Here is a 23,398-nt window from a genome sequence, read left to right as displayed (position 1 = left end):
GTGTGTCTGTGTAATGGACTAGTGTAGAATACTATTTGGACTCTCAGAAGGAGGTTAAGTAAATGAGATTCCATGCATATTACTCTCTGTCTCTCCATCCATATTGGACTGACCCAACAGTTCCTACCTAAATGACAAACTACTGCATTGCTGGATTGGGGATAGTGGTGAAGATGTTGCCCCCCCCATGTTATCTAAGCTAATGCCTTGACTTTTTCCTTTGGGGGTACATTAAGGACCTTGTTTGTGTACCCCCACTGCCAGGAACACTAGAACAGCTCAGAGAACACGTCAATCCTACTGTGATGCTTACTTACAGCCTGTTGCTACATTAGCTATGGAACAAACTTGATCTGCGTTCTGTGACCAGACGGGCACTCGTAGAACATTTATAGAGTGCAAAATGTATACATGGTGAGTTAATTGTCCTGTTCATACATCAGTCATATTTCAACATTTAATATTTTGCAAAATGTAGAGCCTTCAAAATGAATGAATCATTTCCCTATATTTCGTAATTTCTTTATGTTGTGCCAATTTTCCTTCACCAAAGACTGCACACTCATTATATTTTAAACAAAATGCCACTAATAAGCTCCGAATCCGAAGATGGTCACTGTACACCTAAAACCAATTTTAGTTGTTGCATACACCGATGCCAACAATGTGTAAGTTAAGAGTGCTGGCTGCTGTGCAGTAGCTCCTGAACTGAAGAATGGAAATGAGGTTGAGAGATTGTCCAGCTTACAAAAAGTCAAAATGTAGTAACAGAATTAAGTACGAGGGTCAGTCAAAAAGTAATGCCTCCTATTTTTTTTCTACGTTTAATTGTCAGGAAATTTAAATGCAATTACATAGGTTGAAAACCACAACATTGAGGATCATTTTGTCATTTTTCAATGTAATCTCCGCCCATCTCTACAGTTTTGGTCCATCTTTGAACAAGGGCATGTATCCCAGCACGGTAAAAATCACAGCTCTGCTTACTAAGCCATTGACGCACGGATGTTTTGACGGCCTCCTCATCTTCAAAATGAATCCCACGATGAGCTTCTTTTAGTGGCCCGAACAGATGGAAGTCTGATGGTGCCAGGTCAGGGCTGTATGGGGGATGAGGCAAAACTTCCCATCCAATTTTGACAATCTCGTCAGAGGTGTGACGACTGGTGTGTGGTCTTGCATTGTCATGCAAAAGAACAACATCTGCCATTGATTTTGTTGGGCGAACTCGCTGAAGACGTGCTTTAAGTTTGTTGAGGGTTGTGACGTACTGAACAGAATTTATTGTGCATCCCTGCTCCAAAAAAATCAACCAGAATCACACCCTCTGTATCCCAGAAAACTGTTGCCATAACTTTCCCTGCCGATCGCACAGTTTTGAATTTTTTCTTCCTCGGCGAGCTTGTGTGACGCCACTCCATTGACTGCCTCTTTGATTCGGGTTCAAAAAAATGCACCCATGTTTCGTCCCCGGTCACAATTTTTTTCAGAAACTCATCTCCCTCCAAACGGAAGCACTGCAAGTGTTGGGAGGCTATTGTTTTCCTTGCCTCTTTATTCTGATCGGTTAACATTCTTGGAACCCACCGTGCACAAACTTTTGAGTACCCCAATTGTTTAATAATCGTGATCACACTGCCTTTACTAAGAGAAATAATGCGACACACTTCATCTGCAGTCACCCGACGGTCACCACGAATGATGTCATCAACTTGCTGAATGTTGTGTGGAGTCACTGCACTCACCGGCCTGCCGCTCCGCTTTTCGTCAGTCAACGGTGTTTGCCCTTCAGCTTCCTTACAACGACGAACCCATCGTCTAACAGTGCTGACATCCACTGTCACAACACCATACACCTTCTTCAGTCTTTCATGAATGCGTATGGGCGTTTCACCTTCTGCATTCAAGAATTCAATCACACAACGCTGTCTCAAACGAACATCGATGTCGGCCATCTTACAAACTTCTGCTGTGCTGCCACCTGTTGACACAGAAAGTTACTACTGCAGTGGATTGCAGAAGAAGGTTTGAGGAATGACGCCAAATTCAAATTTTTCACTTAACTTAATTTCTTTAAGTAGAAAAAAAATGGGAGGCATTACTTTTTGACCGACCCTCGTATCTTGCAGTGATGATAATCCAGGATTAATTTTCATTTTGCAGCAGTGTGTGCACTGATGTGAAATTGCCTGGCAGATTAGAGGATTTTGACATTAGCAAGCAAATGTTCTACTGACTGATCTATCTGATCACAACTCATGACCAGCCCTCTGTATTTCGCTACAGATTTTGAATTTGTATCAGTGGACAGTAAATATGAGAGTAAATATATAAACAGGATTTTTATTCCTGAGCATTTACAACTGGTAGGGCTGGACCCGTGCTTCTTCTTTACTTGGGGGGAAGAGTTGCCATAAGTGGGGAGAGCTGGCCATTCCGCACTTTCAACCTGTTCATCAGTAATGATCATGATGTCAAAGCAACAGGTGCAAAACGTAGTATAAAATTCTTTGTTTGTGAAGGAGTTAAAGTTATGGAAGTGTTGCAGAGAATGACTGCACAGTTTGAGGAAAAAACACTGTCAAGGACTCGTTTGTTTGCCTGGCATAAAGAGTTAAGGACAGCATGAGAATGAGTAAAAAATCAGAAACACGATCGCCATACTCGGACCAGTGTTACAGATGAAAACTTTTGTGCAGTTAGAGCCATTCTTGAGAATGATGGACAGTTGTGTGTATCTGGAACTGCAGAACAGGTCAGAATAAGTTATGGGAGCTGTCAAGTAGTCACCACAAATGACCTAAAGTTCTGTGAAGTTTGTGCCAGGTGGGTCCGTCTCCTTTCAACTGCAGATCTCAAATTGAGATGTTTGGAGGTCTATCAGAGGCTTGTAGCCAGGTTTACGAATGAAAGTGATGTATATTTGAATCAGACTGTCACCTGTGATGAAACATTGGTCCACTGTACACTCTCGAGTTGAATCCAACCAGTACGGTGTGGTGGAGAAAAGGTGAGACAGCGCCAGTGAAAGCTTCTATAGGCGAAGCATTTTGCTCATTGTGTTTTTTGCACAAGTGACACACAGTTGGTGTTGCTTACTACTGTGAACTGGCAAACCACATCAGGGCCACATAGTGCCACAAAAGATGTGACCAGCTGATTTGAGAGGACATCCATTACAAATAACCTAAATTGGAATGATCACATAGATAATATTGTGGGTAGAGCAAACCAAAGACTGTGATTCATTTGCAGAACACTTAGAAGGTGCAACAGGTCTACTACAGAGACTGCTTGCACCACGCTTGTCCGCCCTATTCTGGAGTATTGCTGTGTGGTGTGGGATCTGCGTCAGGTGGGACTGATGGATGATATTGAAAAAGTATTATCGTGAAATAGGGGAGATAGTGTCAGACATGATATGTGAATTGGAGTGGCAATCATTAAACCAAAGGCGTTTTTCATTGCAACGGGATCTTCTCATGAAATTTCAATCACAAGTTTTCTCCTCAGATTGCGAAAACATTTTGTTGGCACCCACCTATATAGGGAGAAATGATCATCACGATAAAATAAGAGAAATCAGGGCTCGCACAGAAAAATTTAAGTGCTTGTTTTTCCCACATGCTGTTTGAGAGTGGAACGGTAGAGAGACAGCTTGAAGGTGGTTCCTTGAACCCTCCGCCAGGCACTTTATTGTAAATAGCAGAGTAATCAAGTAGATATAGATGTAGACAATAATGCTCTGTACTGCGGCTCTGCTTGTCTCAAAACTTGATGAAAGACACTGCTCACAACTTGGATTATCCTCCTCACAGCCTGGACCTGTCACACTGTGATTCTCACTGGTTTGGGCCATTTAAAGAAGCTCTAGGAGGACAAGAATTTGAACATGAGGAGGGATCTGTGCACAACTGCCTCCTGATGCAACCACATTCTTTCCACAATGCAGGAATGAAATACCTTCCTTCTTGTGAGAAAAATGTATTTCCAAATGAGAAAAATACATAGGAAAGTAAATTATATTTGCCTATGAAACCTCCAGGTTGGAATGTCAACAATGTAGGAAAAGATTGATCACACAAACAACCACACCTCACGCACACATGACCACCAACTCTGGCAGTTGCATTCTTGTCCAAGCTTCCAGGTGTGGCAGTCATTTGTGCAAGAGGTGTGCTTACGTATGTGAATGAATGGCAGGGGTTTTTCTTTCTTTTTCTATCAAAGGCTGTGACTGAAAGCTTAAGTGCAAATGTCTTTTAATTGTGCCTGTCTGCAAATTACCGTGTTATCTTTACAGTAAGTAACAATCTGTCTTTTCCTAAATTGTTTATATTTGCCTTTTACTTTTCAATGAATAGTTTTTTTTTTTTTTTTTAAGTAAAGCCCTTTTATTTTTGGTTTACCCTTTTATTATTCTGCTTTTCTTTCTAGTTGACTGTTATCTTGGGAGTAGCAGTGTAAAACTTCTTTACCTGCTTGCACAATTTATGCTAGAAGAAAATGTAGTCTGGTAATTTCTACTTTTCTTCAATAATTGTTCTTACAATTTAGTTATATATAACCTATATATTTTTCAAAAATGTTTAGTGCCCATCACGTAACAAAAGACTTCAGCTGTCACATCTAACTAGGAGACAACATGACAATTGGATTTTTGTGTTGTTTTATATATATGGTATGTGAAGTTCAGAATGCTAAATATCGTGCTGGTCTGTGACATGGGCAGCCTGGGTTCGATTTTCAGCTGTGCTAAATTATTAAAATAATGTTGCATATTTAACAAGCATTTCCTTGAATCTTCTTCTTCTTCTTCTTCTTCTTCTTCTTCTTCTTCTTCTTCTTCACTTCATGTATTAGGCAAATTGCCTGTTTGGGACTCGTCTCTTTTTATGGTATTCCTACATTTCTTCTTCCAGTGTGCATGTATAATTTAGGGCCTTAATCAGGAATCTTTCACCACCCCTACAGTCTACATGTTCCTTCCATTTCTTCCTATTTTCCTTCTTTTTTGATGTGCTCGTGGAATACGTATGTCAGTGTATATGTATATATATAAATTAACCACTTGTTTGTGTTCATTGGCTTTGGTGTTATATTTCCCATATCTATATCAATTTTGATGTTCGTGTATAGAGTCTTACTGGCATTTATGAGGTGACATGGATAACCCCATTTCAGCCACGATATTCCATAGCATTTCTCTATTCACATTATTGAATGCTTTCTGAAAATCCACAAAAGCAAGGTGGATTTCCCTCTTGAACTCTCATCTCTTTTCTATAACTTGTCGCAGCGTAATTCCATTGTGAATAGTTGGACATTCTTTTCTAAATCCAGAGTGTTGTGTAGAGATTAGCTTTTCTGTGATACTTTTAAGGCTTGCATTCAGGATTTTGGCATATAATTTATAGGCTGACTCCAGGAGGCTTATAACTCGATGCTTACTACATTTATTGTTATCGTCCTTTTTAAAAAGATAAGTAAAATACATGGAGTTGAAAAAAAATAATTTGTATGTTTTAATTTAAACAACGTAACAATGTATAAAGGACTAGTAATGAAGAATTTATATTTGCAATGAAAACTGGATTTTTGTGTGTGATATTGTAATTAGCCCCCCCATGAACCGTGGACCTTGCCGTTGGTGGGGAGGCTTCCGTGCCTCAGCGATACAGATGGGCGTACCGTAGTGCAACCACAACGGAGGGGTATCTGTTGAGAGGCTAGACAAACGTGTGGTTCCTGAAGAGGGGCAGCAGCCTTTTCAGTAGTTGCAGGGGCAACAGTCTGGATGATTGACTGATCTGGCTTTGTATCATTAACCAAAACGGCCTTGCTGTGCTGGTACTGCGAACGGCTGAAAGCAAGCGGAAACTACAGCCGTAATTTTTCCCGAGGACATGCAGCTTTACTGTATGATTAAATGATAATGGCGTCCGCTTGGGTAAAATATTCCGGAGGTAAAATAGTCCCCCATTCGGATCTCCGGGTGGGGACTACTCAAGAGGATGTCGTTATCAGGAGAAAGAAAATTGGCGTTCTACGGATCGGAGCGTGGAATGTCAGATCCCTTAATCGGGCAGGTAGGTTAGAAAATTTAATAAGGGAAATGGATAGGTTAAAGTTAGATATAGTGGGAATTAGTGAAGTTCGGTGGCAGGAGGAACAAGACTTTTGGTCAGGTGATTACAGGGTTATAAATACAAAATCAAATAGGGGTAATGCAGGAGTAGGTTTAATAATGAATAAAAAAGTAGGAGTGCGGGTAAGCTACTACAAACAGCATAGTGAATGCATTATTGTGGCCAAGATAGACACAAAGCCCATGCCTACTACAGTAGTACAAGTTTATATGCCAACTAGCTCTGCAGATGATGAAGAAATCGATGAAATGTATGACGAGATAAAAGAAGTTATTCAGGTAGTGAAGGGAGACGAAAATTTAATAGTCATGGGTGACTGGAATTCGTCAGTAGGAAAAGGGAGAGAAGGAAACATAGTAGGTGAATATGGGTTGGGGGGAAGAAATGAAAGAGGAAGCCATCTTGTAGAATTTTGCACAGAGCATAACTTAATCATAGCTAACACTTGGTTCAAGAATCATAAAAGAAGGTTGTATACCTGGAAGAATCCTGGAGATACTAAAAGGTATCAGATAGATTATATAATGGTAAGACAGAGATTTAGGAACCAGGTTTTAAATTGTAAGACATTTCCAGGGGCAGATTGAAACTGAAGAAACTGCAAAAAGGTGGGAATTTAAGGAGATGGGACCTGGATAAACTGAAAGAACCAGAGGTTGTAGAGAGTTTGAGGGAGAGCATAAGGGAACAATTGACAGGAATAGGGGAAATAAATACAGTAGATGAAGAATGGGTAGCTCTGAGGGATGAAGTAGTGAAGGCAGCAGATAATCCTTGGGTAACAGAAGAAATATTGAATTTAATTGATGAAAGGAGAAAATATAAAAATGCAGTAAATGAAGCAGGCAAAAAGGAATACAAACGTCTCAAAAATGAGATCGACAGGAAGTGCAAAATGGCTAAGCAGGGATGGCTAGAGGACAAATGTAAGGATGTAGAGGCTTGTCTCACTAGGGGTAAGATAGATACTGCCTACAGGAAAATTAAAGAGACCTTTGGAGAGAAGAGAACCACTTGTATAAATATCAAGAGCTCAGATGGAAACCCAGTTCTAAGCAAAGAAGGGAAGGCAGAAAGGTGGAAGGAGTATGTAGAGGGTTTATACAAGGGCGATGTACTTGAGGACAATATTATGGAAATGGAAGAGGATGTAGATGAAGACGAAATGGGAGATAAGATACTGCGTGAAGAGTTTGACAGAGCACTGAAAGACCTGAGTCGAAACAAGGCCCCGGGAATAGACAACATTCCATTAGAACTACTGATGGCCTTGGGAGAGCCAGTCATGACAAAACTCTACCATCTGGTGAGCAAGATGTATGAGACAGGCGAAATACCCTCAGACTTCAAGAAGAATATAATAATTCCAATGCCAAAGAAAGCAGGTGTTGACAGATGTTAAAATTACCGAACTATCAGTTTAATAAGTCACAGCTGCAAAATACTAATGCGAATTCTTTATGGATGAATGGAAAAACTGGTAGAAGCGGACCTCGGGGAAGATCAGTTTGGATTCCGTAGAAATGTTGGAACACGTGAGGCAATACTAACCTTACGACTTATCTTAGAAGAAAGATTAAGAAAAGGCAAACCTATGTTTCTAACATTTGTAGACTTAGAGAAAGCTTTTGACAATGTTAACTGGAATACTCTCTTTCAAATTCTGAAGGTGGCAGGGGTAAAATACAGGGAGCGAAAGGCTATTTACAATTTGTACAGAAACCAGATGGCAGTTATAAGAGTCAAGGGGCATGAAAGGGAAACAGTTGTTGGGAAAGGAGTGAGACAGGGTTGTAGCCTCTCCCCGATGTTATTCAATCTGTATATTGAGCAAGCAGTGAAGGAAACAAAAGAAAAATTCGGAGTAGGTATTAAAATTCATGGAGAAGTAGTAAAAACTTTGAGGTTCGCCAATGACATTGTAATTCTGTCAGAGACAGCAAAGGACTTGGAAGAGCAGTTGAATGGAATGGACAGTGTCTTGAAAGGAGGATATAAGATGAACATCAACAAAAGCAAAACGAGGATAATGGAATGTAGTCAAATTAAGTCGGGTGATGCTGAGGGGATTAGATTAGGAAATGAGACACTTAAAGTACTAAAGGAGTTTTGCTACTTGGGGAGCAAAATAACTGATAATGGTCGAAGTAGAGAAGATATAAAAAGTAGACTGGCAATGGCAAGAAAAGCGTTTCTGAAGAAGAGAAATTTGTTAACATCGTGTATAGATTTAAGGGTCAGGAAGTCGATTCTGAAAGTATTTGTATGGAGTGTAGCCATGTATGGAGGTGAAACATGGACGATAACTAGTTTGGACAAGAAGAGAATAGAAGCTTTCGAAATGTGGTGTTACAGAAGAATGCTGAAGATAAGGTGGGTAGATCACGTAACTAATGAGGAGGTATTGAGTAGGATTTGGGAGAAGAGAAGTTTGTGGCACAACTTGACTAGAAGAAGGGATCGGTTGGTAGGACATGTTTTGAGGCATCAAGGGATCACAAATTTAGCAGTGGAGGGCAGCGTGGAGGGTAAAAATCATAGAGGGAGACCAAGAGATCAATACACTAAGCAGATTCAGAAGGATGTAGGTTGCAGTACGTATTGGGAGATGAAGCAACTTGCACAGGTTAGAGTAGCATGGAGAGCTGCATCAAACCAGTCTCAGGACTGAAGACCACAACAACAACAACAACAACAACATTGTAATTAGAAATAAGTACTAGTCCATTTTTATAGAAATGGCAACTGGAGCCTGCAGCAACTAACAGATGCTCTCTAAAAGCTCCCAAAATATTTGTGTAGACCCTGGAGTGTAGCAAGTATGACAAAACACCACCAGGTGATACCTCATATCCTTCATGAGCCGCCGGCGCGGTGGCCTTTTGGTTCTAGACACTTCAGTCCGGAACTGCGTGACTGCTACGGTCACAGATTCGAATCCTGCCTTGGGCATGGATGTGTGTGATGTCCTTAGGTTAGTTAGGTTTAAATTGTTTTAAGTTCTAGGGGACTGATGACCTCAGGTGTTAAGTCCCATAGTGCTCAGAACCATTTTTTGAACCTTCATGAGCCGGTATCTCAAGTGGCTTTTTGATAGGTGATTGCATGTAGTTTTTATGCACAGTTCCCATTGTCATGTATTGCATGTTTTGTGAAATTGACATTGTTGGGTGTCCAGGAACAATGTGTGTGCATAAACTTTTGTTTCAGACTTTGAATTATTTCAGACTTCGAAAAACTGTGGCTGAAACACGTAACATGTTGAAGCAAACATTTGGGGAAGACACCTTAAGTCAGAGTCAGACTTACAACTGCTTCAAACATTTTCCAAATGGTAGAACATCATGTGATGATGATCCTCACTCAGTATTACCATCTACTGGCTTCACTCTTAAAGATGCCGCTGCTGTACAAAATACTTTCCTGGAAGACTGTAGACAGACCATCCGGAACACATGCAATTTTGTGTGGTTGTCTTATGGCTGTGTCAGGAGGATTTCATTCAATGAACTGCAAAAGTGATGGATTGCCATAAACTTTGGTCTGCAAATTCTCAGCAATTAGCAGAAACAGCATCACAAGTCTGCAGAGGACTTCATGAAAGGCTAGAAAGTGAATCATACTTTCTCTCGAAGATTGTTGCTGGTGATGAAAGCTGTGATCATGACACCGAGGAGCAGTTGACACAGTGTAAGAGTCCATAATCACCTCATGCCAAGAAAGACTGGCAAGTGAGGAGTGTTGTGAAATCCATGCTCATCTGTTCCTTTAATATGGAAATAATTGTTCATAAGGAATTTGACCCTTCTTGTCAGTCCATCAATGCAGTGTTCTACAATGATGCTCTGAGGCAGTTGAGGAAGAACGTAAGGAAAAAAACCTGGAAAAGTAGCGCATGGGCGATTGGTTATACACTACACTGATCATCCAGCAGTTTCTGGTGAAAAGCAGATTAAAAATTGTTCCCTGTCTGCCGTACTCTCCCAACCTGGCACTGAGCGATTATTATTATTATTATTATTTCTTTTCTTTCTCAGACGTTATGTCTGGTTAAAAATGGAAAGTGACGCGGATCTTGATAAAGCGTGACTTCCTTTTAACTGTACGGTATATGTTACATTACATTTAGGAACTTTCGGGTAATTGAACATGTATAAATAATTACAGATTTCTGTAGTTGTATATATACGTTTGGATGTAGCTGTATTGCGTTGATGTACTGGTGGATATTGTGTGGTATGACTCCTATAGTTGATGGTATAATTGGTATAATGTCAACTTTATCCTGATGCCACATGTCCTTGACTTCCTCAGCCAGTTGGATGTATTTTTCAATGTTTTCTCCTGTTTTCTTCTGTATATTTGTTGTATTGGGTATGGATATTCCGATCAGTTGTGTTATTTTCTTCTTTTTATTGGTGAGTATGATGTCAGGTTTGTTATGTGGTGGTGTTTTATCTGTTATAATGGTTCTGTTCCAGTATAATTTGTATTCATCATTCTCCAGTACATTTTGTGGTGCATACTTGTACGTGGGAACATGTTGTTTTATTAGTTTATGTTGTATGGCAAGTTGTTGATGTATTATTTTTGCTGCATTGTCATGTCTTCTGGTGTATTCTGTATTTGCTAGTATTGTACATCCGCTTGTGATGTGATCTACTGTTTCTATTTGTTGTTTACAAAGTCTGCATTTATCCGTTGTGGTATTGGGATCTTTAACAATATGCTTGCTGTAATATCTGGTGTTTATTGTTTGATCCTTCCGTCTCACTGTATATATTGCCTTTTCTTAGCCATGTGTTGGATGCGTCTTGATTGAAGTGTGGCTGTGTTATATGATACGGGTGCTTGCCATGTAGTGTTTTCTTTTTCCAATTTACTTTCTTCGTATCTGTTGATGTTATGTGATCTAAAGGGTTGTAGAAGTGGTTATGAAATTGCAATGGTGTAGCCGATGTATTTATATGAGTGATTGCTTTGTGTATTTTGCTAGTTTCTGCTCGTTCTATAAAGAATTTTCTTAAATTGTCAACCTGTCCATAATGTAGGTTTTTTATGTCGATAAATCCCCTTCCTCCTTCCTTTCTGCTTAATGTGAATCTTTCTGTTGCTGAATGTATGTGATGTATTCTATATTTGTGGCACTGTGATCGTGTAAGTGTATTCAGTGCTTCTAGGTCTGTGTTACTCCATTTCACTACTCCAAATGAGTAGGTCAATATTGGTATAGCATAAGTATTTATAGCTTTTGTCTTGTTTCTTGCTGTCAATTCTGTTTTCAGTATTTTCGTTAGTCTTTGTCTATATTTTTCTTTTAGTTCTTCTTTAATATTTGTATTATCTATTCCTATTATTTGTCTGTATCCTAGATATTTATAGGCATTTATTATTATTATTATTATTATTATTTAAGTTCCCCAGGATTGAAACTCAAGTTAAAAGACTGAAGATTCTACACAGTTGAGGAGACTTTAGCCGATTCACAAGTGATACTACACACTCTTGAAAAAATGCATTGCAGAGAGCTTTCAGTTCATGAAAAATCTCTGCAAGCAGTATATAGAGGCCCAATGGGGCTATTTTGAAGGTAGTGAGGGGGTGAGAGATCAGGATAGACTGTAATTTTATTTACTGGTGTATTACAGGATCATTTGGGCTGCACCTTGTATATAGATTTTAAAAATTTACACTTGGCAAAATCAATTGATTATTGGTTACTGCATATCAGTGTCACCGATCCAATCATAAAAGGATTAGCGGCAGATTTACAGTGTGGTTCGTGATGTGCAACCACCATGAGTAGTCGATTTTGATCAGAGTCTCTCGTGTAAAATTGTTTTAGTATGTCAGTCACTCTTCTGTGTAGACAGAATGTTGTTTCTTTCTAGACGTCACTGTCTGTCTGTGCAGCCTGGACCTGTCGGCATGTGAAGGACTGGGTGGTGCCCTGATGCCGTACCTCGCGCGGCTTCCAGTGTTGCGTGCGCTGCTCATGGAGGAGATGAACTTGTCGCAACTCCAGCCGGGCCTCGCCTGCATCCTCGACCTGACCAATCTGCGCTGCCTCAACCTCAACTCCTGCAACGTCCGAGCTGTGCCCTTCGCCAAGTTCCCTGACAGGCTGATAAACCTCAGGTACCGTTGTCACTCCTCACTTGTACTAGAGGTAGACATCAGTCAGTACACATTGGATGAAGCTGCATATGTGAAGTTCCTTGGCATCCAGGTGGGTAATAATTAGCATGTGGGTAAAATCAAACAGTGGAAGCTTCAATTTGGAATATCAACAATATAAGGAGAAGATTGATTATATGAATGCATGGTGTCTATTCTTTCGGATATGTTGGAAAGAACAGGCACCACACATCCGTATAACTGATTCATGTTGATGGGCAATGTGGATACACAACAACGTTCGCCCTATAAAGTTACTGAGTGTGGAGGATGTAGACAGGGGCTGCAGACATGTGGTGCTAGGTGGGAATGTGAGTCGGCTGGGGAGTGTGCCGAGATAATCTGCTTACTTGCAGTAAATACTGTGTCTGGATGGCACAGCTGACAGTGGTTCCTTCACTTCTCTTCCCCCCTCCCTCTCACCCCTCCCCCTCCTTCTACCCCGTCATCCCCTCCCCTCGTCATCATCCCCTCTCCTCCCCTCGTCGTCATCCCCTCTCCTCCCCTCTCCGTCATCCCCTCTCCTCCCCTCTCCGTCATCCCCTCTCCTCCCCTCTCCGTCATCCCCTCTCCTCCCCTCGCCGTCATCCCCTCTCCTCCCCTCGCCGTCATCCCCTCTCCTCCCCTCGCCGTCATCCCCTCTCCTCCCCTCGCCGTCATCCCCTCTCCTCCCCTCTCCGTCATCCCCTCTCCTCCCCTCTCCGTCATCCCCTCTCCTCCCCTCGCCGTCATCCCCTCTCCTCCCCTCGCCGTCATCCCCTCTCCTCCCCTCGCCGTCATCCCCTCTCCTCCCCTCGCCGTCAGTCCAAGCTGCCAGAGATGGTAATCGTGTGCGTGAGATGTGCTTGCTTGTGTGTGTGTGTGTGTGTGTGTGTGTGTGTGTGTGTGTGTGTGTGTGTGTGTGTGTTTTTTTTTTCTGTGTTTCTTTTTGTGAAGAAGGTTTTGGTTGAAAGCTAATGTGTAAGTGTCTTCCCATTGTTCCTGTTTGCAACTCAAAATGTCATCTTTATGGTACATAGCACTCTGTCTTTTCCTTGTATTGTTGTCATGTGGATAAGTTAACCAAAAGCCCAGTTTTGTCATCTTTGCACTTGCTACACACTTAGCATAATTTCACTCCATAGTATATTAGGTCATAATATCCAGGTTCAGTGAAATTAAGGTCCAATAATATTTATTTTTCAGATGTGTGTGAAAGAATATTGTGTAAAATTTATAATCGATCTGTTTCCAGAACACTGTATAGCGTACTGATCAAATGCTGCCCAACAGTGCGCAGGATCTGCGCGTGCCCTTTGGCTCACCTGCAGTCAGTATGTGTTTTTATGTAGGCCGGGTAATCCTTTGGCACAAAGATCACACCACATTCTTCGGAGCCACTCACTACTTGTGCCTGTGGACAGTTGTCCTCGACAGTGAGCTACAACCGTACTCCTAGACTAACCACTTGTGAGCTGTATGCTTACCCCTGCACACCCATGAGCCTGGCTCTTGGGAAACGGGGGGGAAAAAAATGTAATCAGGTGCCTTTTTAATCAGTATTAAGCAGGTTTTTAACAGGGTTGGAACTGGAACTTTTTAATAGCTGCTTACAAGTTGCCATTTGTCTTCCAAAGTATTGAAAATACTCCAAACCTCCAGGTCTAGTTCAACTTCCCCCCCCCCCCCCCTCCCCCCCCCTCACCGTACACACGCACACGCACACACACGTGCACACAAGTTCAGGACGATGACTGATCAAATCTGCAACTGGCCATCTTTATTTATGTTTTCAATTATTTCCCTAAATTGCTTCAGGCAAATGCAGGGATTGTTCCTTTGAAAGGGTATGGCCAACTTCCTTCCCCATCCTTCCCCAATCTGACGGGACTGATGACCTGGCTGTTTGGTCCTCTCTCCCAAATCAGCCAACCAACCAACCAACCAACCAACCAACCCCCTCCGTGCCTCCACCACACAAAGTATTGTATGAATGCCCTTGGTGCCAATAAACATACTCCTTATTGGTATTTGTGGCTAATAACAGAAGTGAAATCAGGATGAACTCTGAAATTCACATCTATATTTTACATCTGCAAAACTTCTGATATGGAAGTCTGTAACAGGTTGGTGGTAGACATCAGACAGGAAATTCAAAACCCCAGAATTAAAAAACAATGTAAAAGAATACCTTCTCCATCTCTCATACCCTTGCAATAGGCATTGTTGCAAGACTTACCCCAATGTCCTCGCACTATCACCCACTCCAGTCCTATCACAGGTATTTCTAACCCACCTAATTCTCTGAAAGCCACGTGGTCCGTTGACATAGCTGCAACAACTGTGCAGCATTCTGTGTGGATGTGAACACGGTCGAGCTGTCCGTGCACACAAATGACCGATGCCTAACTGGTGCAGTGTGTCAGCCAGACCAGCCAGTTGCTGACCGTGCCACAGCCCTTGGTATGCTCTTCTTCAGTAATGCCCACACAGCCCATGATATCTGGATTCTTCCCAGAAACACCAGCTTTTCTGTACTGTGCAGGTGGGAACTCTCCCTGCGATGTATTCTTCATTCCCACAGCACCCACAGTTTCATCATTTGCAAGTGTCTGTCATCAACTGCTTATCCTCTTCCCTCCTCCCACGTCAGTGTCACACATATCTGTGATTCTCCTATCATGCCTGCAGAGTCATTTCCCATTCTTTGCTTTCTACTCTCCCACATTGCATTCTGTGTTGCTGCACCTGGCAGCCATCTTCTCTCAGCCATCTCTCTGCACACTTCCACAATTGAGCCTTTCCGCCCACCAACAATAGTGGCCGTGCCATGTGTGTGAAGAGTTCTGCATATGTGTGTGTGTGTGTGTGTGTGTGTGTGTGTGTGTGTGTGTGAGAGAGAGAGAGAGAGAGAGAGAGAGAGAGAGAGAGAGATATGAGCACTCACTGTAAACTCGCGATTGAGCCCTGTGACATCATCTCCAAACTTGCCATCTCTGTATACTCGAAGACCCAACTCCTGATTCTCCACTGCAGCTCACTTGTCTGTTGTCAGGTACAAGTGAATTGTTTATTTCTGAAACAACACTTCTCCCCTCAGTCACATTCTCCAGGTGATGAGAAAAACATTCTGTAAGGGATAATCCAGTGAGGAGAGCTATGAATTTTTTTCCTAGTTAGTTATCTACTGCTAAGTGCAAATATTTTTACATTTTTTTCGATACTATGAGACAAATACAAAAGGCTACAGAAATTTTTAAAAGTGACGGAGAAGCGCTTTTCTTTTTCCTGAAATAAATGGTAATGACTAAGAAAACAAAAGACAGTAAATCGATTTTAGTAGTCTGTAATGAATTTAGAAACTTTCCTTCTTACTACAGAAAGTTTTAAATTGCTAACAGATTACAGGACCCATTTTTCCTATCCTACGGCAGGGGTTCTTACAAGGGAACCTCCCCATCGCACCCCCCTCAGATTTAGTTATAAGTTGGCACAGGGATAGGCCTTGAAAAACTGAACACAGATCAATCGAGAAAACAGGAAGAAGTTATGTGGAACTATGAAAAAAATAAGCAAAATATACAAACTGAGTAGTCCATGTGCAAGGTAGGCAACATCAAGGAGAGTATCAGCTTACGAGCGCCGTGGTCCCGTGGTTAGCGTGAGCAGCTGAGAATCGAGAGGTCTTTGGTTCAAATCTTCTCTCGAGTGAAAAGTTTAATTTTTTATTTTCAGACAATTATCAAAGTTCAGGCACTCACACGTAATCAACTTCGCTCTCCAAAATTCCAGGACATGTTCAAATTTGCTTGGACATATGCAGGATTTGACGGTCTACACACGGAAACATTTGAAAACGTAAAAAACATATGTTTCGACAGAGCACAGGGAAAACTGTGCGACTGTAAAACTGTTGCATTCATTTGTTGCAGTTTATGTGACAAACTCTTATGTTTTCATCACTTTTTTGGGAGTGATTATCACATCCACAAGAAAACCTAAATCGAGCAAGGTAGAAGAATCTTTTTACCCATTTGCCAAGGTGCAAGTTGGGTGGGTCGACAACATATTCCTGTCATGTAACGCACATGCCGTCACCAGTGTCATATAGAATATATCAGACGTGTTTCCTGTGGAGGAATCGGTTGACCTATGAACTTGCGATCAAATGTTTTCGGTTCCTATTGGAGAGGCACGTCCTTTCGTCTACTAATCGCACGGTTTTGCGGTGCGGTCGCAAAACACAGACACTAAACTTATTACAGTGAACAGAGACGTCAATGAACGAACGGACAGATCATAACTTTGCGAAAATAAAGAAAGTAAAATTTTCACTCGAGGGAGGACTCGAACCAACGACCTCTCGTTCCGCAGTTGCTCACTCTAACCACAGGACCACGGCACTCCTGAGCTGACACTATCCTCGATGTTGCCTATCTTGCACATGGACTACTCAGTTTGTATATTTTGCTTATTTTTTAATAGTTCCACACAACTTCTTCCTGTTTTCTCGATTGATCTGTGTTCAGTTTTTCAAGGCCCATCCACTGCGTCAATTTATAACTAAATCTGAGGGGGGTGCGATGGGGAGATTCCCTTGTTAGTAAACAAAAAAATTACTATGTTTATGACTCACAAATTTCAAGATGGAACTCGTTGTTAGAAATAAAGACATTTCTGTTACATCATAAAGCTACACTGTTAGAAACTGAATAAAGAATGAGAAGATAAAAAAATCTTATTTATATGTGTATGGAGCTTTATTAAAATAATTTGTCACCAGCTGTTGTGAATGGTGTAGGCAGTAGTCATCATAAAAGTCACAATATTCTGTTGGTAAATATGGCTGCAGTTTCCTTATGTCAGTTTCTCCTCATTTATTTCCATATAGCCCTGTGAAAAAGCTGGAGCACATGGCAACAAAGGGCAGTTGATTGTAGAAAGCAACAGTTTAAAATTATGAACAATGAGTCCATTTTGATGATCTTCATATTAAAACTCCATAAATTCACTTACATGGAATGTTACTTTTTGACCTTTTTTCACTATTCTTCCCCTAGACTTCACTGGAAGTACTGGTTTCTTGAAGTAATTTGGCCACCACCCATTGTGAAAATCTAAATTGTTCACTGCCTGTACCATTTTAACAGTCAATCTGTTATTCTTGTTCAAAGCTACTATTAATTATACATATTCAATCAGCGAATAGATTCTGGATGGTGTGTGAATCTCTCTCTTTATAACACCAAAATCACGATCACATAGCATGAAAGAATACCCTGTATGGGAAAATAATATTGTACATTTTGTAATCTTCCAGTAGCAATGAGGGCTTGGAGAAATCTAACAACAGTGTTATTTTTGTTCTGGCTGGGGCACCCACCAGAAAATACATGTAGGTACTTGGTAGGACTTAGTAACTCACTATTAATGTCGTTAAGGTAAAAGAGCAAACTTCATCCAGACTTTGCTTAGCGTCCATCGTGTATAAAATTTTGCGGTATTGTCCCTGATGTGAATATTACCTACATTAATGCTGTGTTTTTATATATGGTAGACGTGTTATTTCTATATAAAACTGTAGGTATTACCTCTGTAATAATGAAATAGTGGCAAAAACAATCAGACAAGTCAAGAGGAAGTAGAAGTACCTCAAGGAACAGTGTGAGTCTATTGAAGAAAATTTCCGTAACTATAATGTACGAAACTTCTATAAGACCTTTGCTGGGAGAATCAATGGATACGGCTCACGAAATCTATGTTTCAGAAAACCAGATGGAAAACTAGCGCTCACAAATCGGGAAAATTGTGAGGAGCTGGCAAGATACTTTTCCGGACTCCTCAATTGCCCTGAACCTTCTTCAAGATTCCCTCAAGAAACTGCTATCTACACAAATCCAGAATCCCCACCACCTACACTAGAGGAGATCCAAAGACATATTCATAGACTGAAAAACAACAAGGCATCCGGAGAAGATAATATCACTGCAGAACTACTTAAAAATCTTGGACCAAATTCCCTCAAAGAACTCACTCAAATCATCACAGACATTTGGCAGACAGAAAAACTACCAGAAGATTGGAAATGTGCCCTAATTCATCCACTGCATAAAAAGGGAGACATGGCAGATACAAACAACTATCGAGGAATCTCCCTTCTCCAAGTCACTTATAAAATCCTCTCAGCTTGTCTTCTTCAACGAACACAAGAACAACTCGAACACAGTATTGGTGAATACCAAGCTGGCTTTCGCCCTCACCGATCCTGTGCAGAACAAATTTTCAATTTGAAGACAACACTAAAATACAAAGCAGTCAGAAACAGTCCGATCATTTGTTCCTTTGTTGATTTCGCAAAGGCTTATGATTCAGTCGATAGGCAATCTCTCTTTATTATCCTTGAGGAGCTAGGACTCGATCCGAAAACCCTAAACCTTATCAAAGAAACGCTCACAAACACAACTTCTAAGATAAAATTCCTGGGTGAAATATCAGAGCCCTTCCTGATCAAAACCAGCGTCAGACAAGGTGACGGCTTGTCTCCACTCCTCTTCAACCTTGTCTTAGACAAAGTCATCCGAGAATGGGAAAAAGAACTGAAGAATCAAAATTACTGGAAGCCTATACAACTAGGAAGATCTAAAGATGGTATTAAAATTTCATGCTTGGCATTTGCAGATGACGTGGCCATTCTAGCAGAAAACGAGACCACAGCAATTAAACAGATAGACATTCTCAAAGAATGCGCCGAAAAAGTTGGGCTACAAATTTCCTTCCAAAAAACCAAATTCATCTGCTCAAAATTTGAAACTCAAAAACTGACTACAAAATATGGACAAATTGAGAGAGTTCCATTCTTTAAATACTTAGGCGAGGTCCTAGAACCCACAGGGGGAGAGAAAACTGCACAAAAAGTTCGACTGCAAAAACTGAAAAGAGCATACTGGAAAACCCACAACATCTACAATAAAAAGTGTCTCTCCATTCACTCAAAAATACGACACTACAATACAGTAATCAAGCCCGAAGCACTATATGCCAGCGAAACACTCACACTCCATTCCATAGAAAAGGCGACCTGGAAGGCATCCTGAAAGAGGAACGCAAAATTATCAGAAAGATTCTTGGCCCAAAAAGAACGGAAGATGGATACAGGTTACAGTCTCGGAAAACTACAGAAAAATTATCTAACCTCGCCGCAGACATCCGGAAAAGAAGACTAAAATTTTACGGTCATATCCACAGACTCCCAACACCCAGACTCTCCCACAAAATTTTAATATACATTGAAAAATTGAAAACCATACCCTGGATACAAGAAACCAAAACAGATCTAGCAAATGCACAAATAAATTCTTCAGAAGTTATAAACAGAAATGTATACAGGCAAAAAATCAATAGTTGGGAAGTTTGCAAGAGACAGGGGACAAAATGAACAGAGGAAAGAAAGAGAATTCATGGGGAAAGAATGAGAGAAGTTCGGAGAATTAAAAAATTGAATCGGAAAAGCTTTGCGTGATCCGTATGGGTCCAATCGCACATAATAATAAATAATAATAATGAAAATATGAATAAGAGTAGAGAAATGCTGTTTCTGCAATAAACAGTTCAAGTGGAATCGACTCGCTCAGAAAGGGAATGAGTGTATAAGTTCACAATTATAACTGTGCATTTTTGGCATTGCCGCTACATACACAAACGTTTCAAAAGAAATTTCCATCATTGAACTGTCAATTACTATTATTTCACACAGTAATGATTTCGGCTTTCTAGTCATTTTCGTGTGCAAGTTGAAATGCCGCAAAATGCCTAAATGACAGAAGCAAGTTATATACCAATGATCGATTAGCAATAAATATTGTTCTGTTTATATGTACATTCACATAGATAAAACTTTTTCAAAGACTGCTGCAAATTTATTTTAATGTGTGTTCCGAGAATGTCTAACAATTAAGCTGACATATACACTGACGAGCTAAAACATTATGTCCACTTGCTTAATAGCTTGTTTGTCCTCTGCAATGATATACATCACTGATTCTGCATATCGGGGATCTGACAGTTTGTTGGTGGGTTTGTGGGGGTACATTGCCTTAGATTTCTATGCACAGCTCGTGTAAGCCACATAAATAATGACAATGGTGTTTTGGAGCGAATGGAGAACCTTTGCCACCGCAGACAGTGGTGAAGCTCAGACACCCTCGATTGCACAGCAACAGGCTACGCAGTGAGAGGTGTTATAACAATAATGAAAATTTACTAGCTGACATGAATCAAACCACTAACATGACCACAACTTACATTTTATGTTTGCATGAAGTATTGTTTTTCTATTACTGAATATTTAGTTCATCAATATTTTTCTCACACTTACAGTCAAAATGACGTCCCTAAATTTTAACAACCTGGACAACTGTCCGTGTTGCCCGCCCCTCGAGGGGGCCCTCCACGCTGTAGCAAAAATGTCTGAAAAAACCGTGCGCAGAATCGCAGTTTGGGGTGGGGGTTGGGGGTTAGCACTCAGTTCCTGTTTTAGCCTGCAAATTTTGTTATTGTGTGAATTTTATGTGCGGAAGGTTTGAAGTGAATCAGATAAATAAAAAATGCATTCCTATGATTAAGTTGAAAATTCACTTTCAAATATCTAGCTTCTTTCAGATTTTGTGTGCAAAACACACATTTCTGAGAGTTTTATTATGCATGCCGCTTCTGTGTTTCAAACTTGTGGGTGAATTGGTTCATATTTGGTAAGAACATAAACAAATACATGCCACAAATGGACGTCCTCTTGTTTTGTAAGAACTTTATCGGTTGCCATAATATGAACAACATGGTTCAAAAGGGAAAAAATAACACTAAACCAGATCAGCTGTCACCCAACTCAACAAAAATCTGCATTGGTTGCCAAGCTACTGCGGCTAAAAGTAAAAATTATATAAGAGTAAAAGTTGGGAACGAGAATGAAAAATGGTTCCTATCACAGCACAAAGAAGGTGAATATGTCTTAGGTAGAATTAGGGATGTAAAAGAAGGAAACCAGCTTTCTGACTTAACTTGTAGCTTCAGAGACTTTTAAATCAAAACTTCTTTGTATATTCACACATTTTTACGAGCTAATTCTTTTTCCTCAGAGCAGCAAGCTATCTTTGCTGCAATGTGTTGGCACACAATTTATAGGCTAGCCCAAAACGCAGAAGATTCATCAGCCATAACAAACAATTTTTTATATCATATGGCTGAAGAGCATACATGTTATAGCTAAAAAACTTTTTCTGAGAAGGTAAGATTCTGTGTGTGGATTTGTTCCAGGGGGAATGCTAAAACACTGTTTTGATTTCTGGATTTTTTTCAGTGATGAAACCATTTCTCCTCCAAATCCACACCCTGTTACATTTATGGTAAGGAATGTAAGAACGAATACACCCACATTTATGTGCTGCTAGAGAGTGTGATGAATCACTAATAGGAAGTATCCAAGAGTGGGGCTGCATCTATAGTAGGAAGTATACCAGCAAGGGGAAGCATGCACTGTAAGCTTTAGTGACACGTTGCGTCATATTGCACGACATGACAAATGTCGTGTTGGATGACACGAGGGTGTGTGTCACGTTATACAACATGACGTCATTTATCGTTTTTCTTTACTTGACACGATATTACAGGACTTGGGTACTAATAACAAGTAAGAAAGTGTGAATATCTCAATCTTCCATTCCAGCTAAGACATGAGAGAGATGTTTACATTGTGGAATAATCTTGTTGCTTTACTAACCTAGAATTGTGACTATGAAGTCTCATAACTTTTCCTCTTTGATCATCATCCTGCTATTAATAGTTATGAACATTTCCTTCATAAGGCACACAATACTGCAGCAACTGATTTCCAGTCTCTTTGTATCTGTTGAAATACCGTACTCTCTCTTTGATAATCAGTTTTGTTACATGTTCAAGCCTTAGTATTTGTCATGGATCAGTAAACAACGGCAATTAACAAACATTGACAAAATTTACTGGTGACAGACTGACACATTATTTAACATGACTCTGACAGACATAGTGACTTCACTTTTAGTTTGGTGCTAGCTGACTGTTAGCTATGTGATGTTTATATTTGGACCACATAGTGCAGACTGAACTGAAAATTACATAAGGAGATATAGATTATTTGTGTAATAACTGCTAGCTTTCAACAGATTGATTAAAATGAATAAAATAAATGGTCACGTTTTGACTACTGAATATGAACTGAAAATTACATTATGCAACATAGGTTGTGATGGAATATAGGTTGTGCCCTTTGTAACTACTAGCCATTAACTGACTCAGGCTTCGTGCACAGTGCTTGTTTACAGACACACACAATACAGGAACCATAGAATTGTGAAATGCAAACTTAACACAATTTAGCTGTTAATATAAGAATCAGGAAAATTAGAAGGTACAAATACACAATGGGCAGTGACATAAATTTACCTAATGGCTTTATAATTAGAAAATGGCAAACTTTTGAGTACTATGTTATGTGGGAGGGGGAGGCAGTTCACTGTGAAAGGGGATTCTCTAAGTCCTCTAAAAAGTCTAGAGGAAATGAAATTTTCTAATCAGAACAAATAATAAAATAAATTATTTTAGTGGAAATCTGCATGTTTGGAAACAGCAAAATCAGGGCATCAAAACTATGGTACTGGACTTTGGAAATAAGTAGATTTGAAGATTAGCACATTCCAGGAAACATAACTTTAGAATGCAAAAATCTTTTCAAATAGGAAGCTTTTGCCAATGGCAAAGCATTATTTTAAAAGAGGAAAATGAGAGCTTTCAAACGAGCTGTACCAATCTAGAGACAAACAGCTTTTAGCTTCATCAAAAATTTCACTTTCCCATGGTTTGCATGTATAGTAAATCATGAGTAGTTCTTTGAATAAAATATTTTAAAGCAAACTAACAATACTGTTGTAAGCAGTAATCGGGGAAACTCAACAACGAATAATAAAATTTTATAAATCCCAGTTTAAATAAGGAAATGGATATTTTGTGTCACTGTTATATATGTACTAGTAATGAAATCGGAGTAAGAGGAAGAAAGATAATGT

General features: G+C 40.2%; 1 protein-coding gene across 1 annotated transcript in view; it reads left to right on the top strand.

The window, feature by feature from the left end:
- LOC126428424 (uncharacterized) overlaps nt 1-23,398 on the top strand; it is a 118,223-nt gene that overhangs the window by 70,949 nt on the left and 23,876 nt on the right. Inside the window, exon 8 of the mRNA XM_050090351.1 lies at nt 12,063-12,287. Within this exon, the coding sequence (XP_049946308.1) occupies nt 12,063-12,287 (225 nt within the window). The remainder of the gene's footprint in view (nt 1-12,062; nt 12,288-23,398) is intronic.

The sequence above is a fragment of the Schistocerca serialis genome, chromosome 12 (genome assembly GCF_023864345.2).
Source record: "Schistocerca serialis cubense isolate TAMUIC-IGC-003099 chromosome 12, iqSchSeri2.2, whole genome shotgun sequence".
Classification (NCBI taxonomy): Eukaryota; Metazoa; Arthropoda; class Insecta; order Orthoptera; family Acrididae; genus Schistocerca; species Schistocerca serialis.
The sequence above is the reverse complement of the archived record's forward strand: the minus strand, read 5'-3'. Positions and strand labels throughout refer to the sequence as shown.